General features: G+C 52.2%; 1 protein-coding gene across 1 annotated transcript; it reads left to right on the top strand.

The window, feature by feature from the left end:
* Window positions 1-1,454: 1,454 nt before the first annotated feature.
* MFSD5 (major facilitator superfamily domain containing 5) lies at window positions 1,455-3,862 on the top strand. The gene is made up of 2 exons (XM_032348362.1): window positions 1,455-1,655; window positions 2,250-3,862. The coding sequence occupies exon 2, from the start codon at window positions 2,268-2,270 to the stop codon at window positions 3,618-3,620; it is 1,353 nt and encodes a 450-aa protein (XP_032204253.1). The 5' UTR covers window positions 1,455-1,655; window positions 2,250-2,267; the 3' UTR covers window positions 3,621-3,862.
* The last annotated feature ends 4,080 nt before the right edge of the window (window positions 3,863-7,942 follow it).

The raw sequence follows: 7,942 nt of genomic DNA on the forward strand, positions 1-7,942 counted from the left end.
AGTGTTACCAGCTAATATGGGCCAGCACTTTTTAGACTAATTTATATGGATTCGCTTACTCATTTATTCATCAAATATTTATTGCATGATTTTTACTTACCAATAACTTTTTTATTATTATTATTTTTTAAATCTCTGCACCCATCATGGGGCTGGTATCTGCCTCCCCCCATCAAGAGTCAGGTGCCTTCCAACTAAACGAGCCATGCAGTGCCCCCCAATTACTGTTTTAAGTACTGGGAATACAAGTGAACAAATAGATAAAAATCTGTAGGGAGAAGAGATAGTACGTAAGTAAAATATATAGTGTGCCGGATGGTGTTAAGTACTATGGAGAAGATGCAGCAAAGGGAATAGAGGCTAGAAGGACAGTAGGGAAATAACTAGCAGAGGTGGTGCTGCTGCTGTTTTAAACAGGATGGCCGAGGAAGGCCTCTCTGAGAAGGTGACATTTGAACAGAGAACTGTTGTGGGTATTTGGAAAAGCAACCAAACCTTTCAAGGCGCAGTATGCAAAGGCCTGGGAGATAGCCAATACAGATGGAGCAGAGTCTGGAGGGTGAACTGTAGATCAGGTCAGAGAAGTAGCGGAGGAACAGGGAACAGAGGGTTTTGTAGGTTATTATAAAGACTTTGGCTTTTATGCTTAGTGAGATGGAAAGCCATTGGAGATACTACTAAGGCTGGAATACAGGGAAAATAACCTCTCCAAGGTAACACAGCTGGTGGTGGTAAAAGTGGGCATTCAGGAACAGGGCTGAACTTTATTGGCCTTTTTTTTTTTTAAGATTTTATTTATTTATTTGACAGAGAGAGACCACAAGTAGGCAGAGTGGGGGGGGGGGGACAGGCCCCTTGCTGAGCAGAGAGCCCCATGCGGGCTCCATCCCAGGACCCTGGGATCATGAGCCCAGCAGAAGGCAGAGGCTTAACCCGCTGAGCCACCCAGGCGCCCCTTTTTTAGACTTTTTTACTTGGGCACTTCTCTCCTGTGACGGCAGGCACATGAAGAAGTCGAAGAAGTCGTGTGGCTTGTCCAAGGCCACGCCGTGGTAAATGACAGGGGTGGGATTTGAGCCTCAGCCCGTCCTTACGCCGGAGTCCAAGTCCTTAACACCACACTGCCTCCCTCAGGTGTCTGGGCCATCCTGACGTCGGGCCTGGAGATCACTATAGTGAGAGAAGAGGAAAACCGGGGAGCCGGCTTGGCTTAGGGCAGCGGTGTTCCTTCGGATGCTCCAGACAACGAGTCTGCGGGACTGCGGGCATTCTCTCTGTCGCGGAGGGAGAGAGAGAAAATGGGTCTTTATTTCGGGGCAGCCCCGCAGGTACCCGGGAGTCGAAGGGAGTCGAAGGAGAGGGTGTCCCGGGAAGGCAGCGGACGAGGCCAGTTTACCGCAGGCTTGGCTACTTGGGCGCCAATCTTGAGAGCTACGGGGCGGAGAAGGGGCGGGGCTTGAACGCCTCACCCCGTCACGTGACGGGGCCATCATGGCGGCGGCCAGAGGCCTACCCGGCTCCCGGAAGCAGGCTGTGAGGGGCGGGCGCGCTGCTGGAACCCGAACCGGAGTAGGAGCCGGAGGTAGAGTGGGTAGGGCGGCCGGGCGGCCTGGAGCCGGACGTGTCCGGGGCGTCCCCGCAAACCGGGGCAGCAGGTGAGACGGGGTCTGGGCGAGGTGCGAGCAGGTGTGGCGGCGCTGGGCTGGGGCTAGGGGGCGCCGGGGGGTGCCTATGACCCGGAGGAGCGGGAATCCGAGATGCACGCGCGTGACCGTGAAGCAACTCAGGAGGCCTGCGCGGGCGGGAGGGATGCCCTCGACAAATGGAAAGACTTTGAGGCCAAAAACGAGCTCTCCAGAGAGATTGGGGGGTAGTAGAAGTATGCAAAAGGTGTAGTGGAAGAGGACAGCACCCCCTTAATTTGTGGAGCAGGGATTATGGGATTAGTGTATTAGAGGGACTCACACTTCGCTATGCCAGGCAAGGGTGGGGCGAATACTCAATCTTCTCCGCTCTCCTCTTACCCCTCCCTGCCCCACAGTGTCCTAGGAGACCTACTCTGGCGGGCCACTCCTCCCACCCACCCGACTGGTCCCTCCGGTCTGAGCTCTAGGGGAGTGGAGTTGAGGGGTGGGGAAATGCAGTTGGGGGGGTGGGGGAGTGAAGCTGACTTCTGCTTAGACACCCAGCCCCTTGACACGTGCTACTTGGGCAATGGATGTGATTACGAGCCCCCCTTCCTTCTCTAGGTCGTCCGGGGGCCCGCCATGCTGGTGACCGCCTATCTTGCTTTTGTGGTCCTCCTGGCCTCCTGCCTGGGGTTGGAACTGTCAAGATGCAGGGCAAAGCCCCCTGGAAGGGCCTGCAGCAACCCCTCCTTCCTTCGGTTTCAACTGGACTTCTATCAGGTCTACTTCCTGGCCCTGGCGGCTGACTGGCTCCAGGCCCCCTACCTCTATAAACTCTATCAGCATTACCACTTCCTGGAGGGTCAGATTGCCATCCTCTATGTCTGTGGCCTGGCCTCCACAGTCCTTTTTGGACTGGTGGCCTCCTCCCTTGTGGATTGGCTGGGTCGCAAGAAGTCTTGTGTCCTCTTCTCCCTCACTTACTCTCTGTGCTGCTTAACCAAACTCTCCTGGGATTACTTTGTGCTGCTGATGGGCCGAGCACTGGGTGGGCTGTCTACGGCCCTGCTCTTCTCGGCCTTTGAGGCCTGGTACATCCACGAACACATGGAGCGTCATGACTTCCCTGCTGAGTGGATCCCAGCTACCTTTGCCCGAGCTGCCTTCTGGAACCATGTGCTGGCTGTAGTAGCAGGTGTGGCAGCTGAAGCTGTGACCTGCTGGATGGGACTGGGGCCAGTAGCGCCCTTCGTGGCCGCCATCCCTCTCTTGGCTCTGGCTGGGGCCTTGGCCCTTCATAACTGGGGAGAGAACTATGATCGGCAGCGTGCCTTTTCAAGGACTTGTGCTGGAGGCCTCCGCTGCCTCCTGTCGGACCGCCGCGTACTGCTGCTAGGTACCATACAGGCCCTGTTCGAGAGTGTTATCTTCATCTTTGTCTTCCTCTGGACGCCTGTGCTGGACCCACATGGGGCTCCACTGGGCATTGTCTTCTCCAGTTTCATGGCTGCCAGCCTGCTTGGCTCTTCGCTGTACCGCATTGCTACCTCCAAGAGGTACCACCTTCAGCCCATGCACCTACTGTCCCTTGCTGTCCTCATCGTTGTCTTCTCCCTTTTCATGTTGACTTTCTCCACCAGCCCAGGCCAGGAGAATCCAGTGGAGTCCTTCATAGCCTTTCTACTTATTGAATTGGCCTGTGGGCTCTACTTTCCCAGCATGAGCTTCCTGCGGAGAAAGGTGATCCCAGAGACAGAGCAAGCTGGCGTACTCAACTGGTTCCGGGTTCCCCTGCACTTACTGGCCTGCCTGGGGCTCCTGGTTCTCCATGACAGCGATCACAAAACGGGCACTCGGAACATGTTCAGCATCTGCTCTGCCGTCATGGTGATGGCTCTGCTGGCAGTGGTGGGGCTCTTCACCGTGGTCAGGCACAATGCCGAGCTGCGGGTGCCCTCACCCACGGGGGAGCCCTATGCCCCTGAGCTCTAACCCTGTTCCAGAACAAGGGGGCTGGGAAGGACTCTTGGATCCCACCTCTCCAGGGTTGTACAGATCCCTCCGTGACTGACTTTGCAACTCTCTGGCCCCTCAGCCTGCCCTGGGGCCCCTCCTGCCAGTGCTTTGAGTTGGAGAGCACGTGGGGGATGATGGCCTAGAAACAAGAGGCCAAACATTGCCTCTGTGTTACTCCCTCTCCCCTTTCCACTTAAAAATAAACACTTTTAATCGATTGTTGATGTGATTCACTCATCCTCACCTGCACCCACTTCCATAATTCCTGGTGAGTCGGAATCTGCAGAGTTCGAGGATAGAGGCGGGCTCACCCGCAGAAGGCATTTGTATTTCTAGCCTTGTGAAGACTGTCTCCAGCTTAAACTGAGAGCTGTAGCCTCTTAGCAGAAATGAGTGGGAAGTGCCTGAGGCTCTGAGGTCTTCTAGATCTTGTCACCCTGGGAACAGGTATTGTCTCTAGTTGCCCAGCAAGACCCTTGCTCCACATCCAGAGTGAGACAGTCTCTGGAGCATGTAGGGTGAATGCCCACGCCACTGCACAGACATTCCAGGGTCTCGAGTTGCTTCTGTGACCACCGGGTGGGGCAGATCTGGGACCTGCCTGCAGAAGTGAGCTTGCGGCTCAGCACATGTATGCTACCTGCCTTCTGCCTTTTTCCAGCACCACCTGGGGCTACCAGGTCCTGTGTCCCGTATCCTTGCATGAAACCTAAGCAAAGGGCTAGCAAGGGGAGAGAACAGCGAATGGCTGAGGGACTGGGACACCCTGTCTGTACCTGATTCTTCCCCACCCAGCCTCAATGAGGGTGAGGAAGCCATCAGGGCAGGAAACAGTACCAGTTCTGTGGGCCCCTCCCTGCCTCACCTGATTTTATCTCCCTTTCCTCCTCCCACCAAAACCCAGGCTTCTCAGGGAAAGCGGAGCCAGCCTTAAGAAAGGTGGGGATGAAGGGAGGGTAGGCTCAGGGGTATGTCCTGGAATGTGCTTGAGCTGGAGATGGGGGGACCCACCCATTTTTGGAAAGGGTTTGGCGCTATTTCCCTGGGTCCCAAGCTACTTTCCAGACAGGAGGATGCAAGATGTACCAGGACCTGCAAGTTCCTACCTGTGTGGGGAGATAACATCAACTAGGGCTACAGGAATGCAGCGTGGATGTGCTTCTGCAGGGGAGAATAGGGGGAGGAATGAGTGGGGGGCTCAGGTCCCTATTCAGTGAAGGGGGGAAAAGGGGTCCCCCACCCAGACTGCAGGGAATAGAAGTTGAGGTTAAGTACAGAAAAACAGATACATTTTCCTTCCCCCATCTTGAGGCTGAGACAGAGTCCTCTTGCAAAATTCCACTTCCTCTTTCTGCCCTATTGAGCTGAACGTAGATATATTTTATAGTTATTTGTAGACTCTCCATCTCTCTCTGCCACAGTGCTGTCTCCTTGAGGACCGGAGCAAGTTGTGTCTTCTTTGCCTTTGTCTATCTATACAGACACGCAGTGGGTGCTCTGCTGAGGCTGTGGTCAGTCAGTACATATCTGGAGAGGAGAGAGTAGCTCACACCTTGCATTTCAAGAGCTGCCATTTGGGAAGTCTACTAGACTAGAGTCCAGAACCTAGTTAGTGATTTGGTCTTTGGGATGACAGTAATTATTTACTAATGGAAGCACGAGGGAGCCCCCACATTCCTAGGCAATAAGGAAATAGAAGAGACAGACTAATGAGGTTCCTTTAATTTTGTCCCTGCTGAGCTTTCCCCAAAGGGGTTGGTGGTGGGTAGAGTGGGAAGGACTCTCTCTCATCAGAGGCACAGGGAATTAAGAGCTCCAAGGCATTTTTGACATTGTCCATTCAGCCTTAAATATATTTTTATTAAGCATCCGCTGTGACTGGGCTTCTTGCTGCCTGCCTAGTGCCCCTTCTATGACAGGTATTACCTGTGTTCCCTGGGTCTTTGCCGACCTGCCCTCCCCCACCCAGCCTCGCTCCCTCATCCCAAGCCCCATCCTGGGAGAATGGCAAGAGACTGGGAGTGTTTGGCCTCCGCTATCTGGTCCACTTTTTGGTATCTGCCCCTATGGGTCAAAGGAGAGATTGATTCACTGGGCGCACTGCTTATGATGCTGTGCTGGGAGGCCGTACAGGCAAGTGGTTAAGAGCATGGAACCGGAGCCCAAACGCCTGGGTTCAAGTTTGTGCCTTAGTTTCCTCATCTGTAAAGTAGGGATGATAATACAGTCTGTACCCCCATAGGGCTCTTTTGAGGATTAAAAGCATTATTGTATTTAAGTGCTTAGAACAGCACTTGGCCCACAGTGTAAGCACCACATAAGTGTTTGCTTTTATATTTTATTTTAAAACTTTTTCAGTCCATCTGGGGCTAACCAGATCTGGTTAGAAGAATGAATGGATGGACCTGTCATGAGGTACAGAACTTTCCAACTCATCCCAGTTGCTGGGTGATTCCCAGAAGTGTTTATCCTTGGTCCTGGCCCAGATAGAAGTATCAAGCTATTTGGGAGGCCTTCTGCTCTGGGGTATGTGAGCAGCTGAGTAGGGTGTCAGTATGTTCCACTTGAACTCATTTCCTCTTCCTCAAGTGGGAAGGTCAGCTTGGTGTCAGACTTGATACACACCACCATCTTTCACTAAGAGGCTCCTAATTTTCTGACTTCCCATCCAGCTGGACACATGATTATTTGATTTGGAACTTTTAAGTGATCCTGAGGAGAGCGGAAACATCCCAAGGAACCAGGAGCCAATGGACAAGAAGGCAGGAGGATTGGGTCATGAGGACAGCACTGGGTTCTGAGGCCTGGAGGACTATCTCTTCCTGGAAATTCAGTCCCTGCTCAGGAAGAGGAGGGGCTCTTCCCAGCTAATGGCCATGGCCCTTTGGCTAGGTCTAGATTCTGTTCCCCATCACTGTTTCCCTGACCCCAACCCTGTGGTTCTCTCTGTCCATTTTATTATTTTCTGCCACCATTTCCTCACAGAACCACGAATAGAATTATAAAACAAACAAAAATTTGTCTTGCTTGGGATTAGATCTAATGTTATAAAGATACTTCATGGGGCGCCTAGGTGGCTCAGTTGGTTAAGCAATAGCCTTTGGCTCAGCTCATGATCCCAGGGTCCCAGGACTCGAGTCTGCTCGGGCTCCCTGCTCAGTGAGGAGTCTGCTTCTCCCTCTCCCTCTCCCACATCCCCCTGCTTGTGCTTTCTCTCACTCTGTCAAATAAATAAAAATAAAATCTTTAAAAATACTTCACATTTGCGTTAAATTTTTTAAATATTTTATTTATTTATTTGAGAGAGAGAGAGAGAGAGAGACAGAGATAGTGACAGCACTAGTGGGAGGAGAGGGTGAAGCAGACTCCCCACAGATCGGGAGCCCAATGCAGGGCCCGAAGTTCCATAAGTATTAAGAGATTAATACTTAAATGTTAATTTTAAGTACTAATCCAGGACCCCAGGATCACAACCTGAGCCAAAGGCAACTGCTTAACTGACTGAGCCACCCAGGCGCCTCACTTTAAAGTTTTTTTTACAGGGGCGCCTGGGTGGCTCAGTGGATTAAAGCCTCTACCTTTGGCTCAGGTCATGATCCCAGGGTCCTGGGATCGAGCCCCACATCGGGCTTTCTGCTCAGTAGGGAGCCTGCTTCCCTTCCTCTCTCTCTCTGCCTGCCTCTCTGCCTACTTGTGATCTCTGTCTGTCAAATAAATAAAAATCTTTTTTAAAAATGTTCGGAGTCTAATCCATAGACTTAATATTAGGGTTTTTGGTTTTGTTTTGTTTTCAGTAAACTCTGTGTCCAACATGGGGCTCAAACTCATGACCCCAAGATCAAGAGTCCCATGCTATACTGACTGAGCCAGCCAGGTGCCCCAGTTGTTTGTTTTGTTTTTGTTTTTGTTTTAAGATTTTATTTATTTATTTGACAGAGAGCACTAGCAGGCAGAGAGATAGGCAGAGAGAGAGGGGAAAGCAGGCTCCCGGCTGAGCAGAGAGCCCCATGCGGGGCTCGATCCCAGGACCTTGGGATCATGACCTGAGCCGAAAGCAGAGGTTTTAACCCACTGAGCCACCCAGGTGCCCCATTGTTTTTGTTTTTAAATAAAAATTGAATATTGTGCACCTGGGTGGCACAGTCATTTAAGTGTCTGACTCTTGGTTTCAGCTCAGTTCGATCTCAGAGTCGTGAGATAAAGTCTTGTGTTGGGTTCCACGCTCAGTGCAGAGCCTGCTTAAGACTCTACCCCCTCTCGGCCCCTCCCCCAACATGTGTGTGCTTTCTCTCTCTCTC

This window comes from Mustela erminea, chromosome 6, assembly GCF_009829155.1.
Source record: "Mustela erminea isolate mMusErm1 chromosome 6, mMusErm1.Pri, whole genome shotgun sequence".
NCBI lineage: Eukaryota > Metazoa > Chordata > Mammalia > Carnivora > Mustelidae > Mustela > Mustela erminea.

Bases quoted from the DNA above. Each gene is read 5' to 3' on its own strand.
- MFSD5 (XM_032348362.1), top strand. From the start codon at position 2,268: ATGCTGGTGACCGCCTATCTTGCTTTTGTGGTCCTCCTGGCCTCCTGC.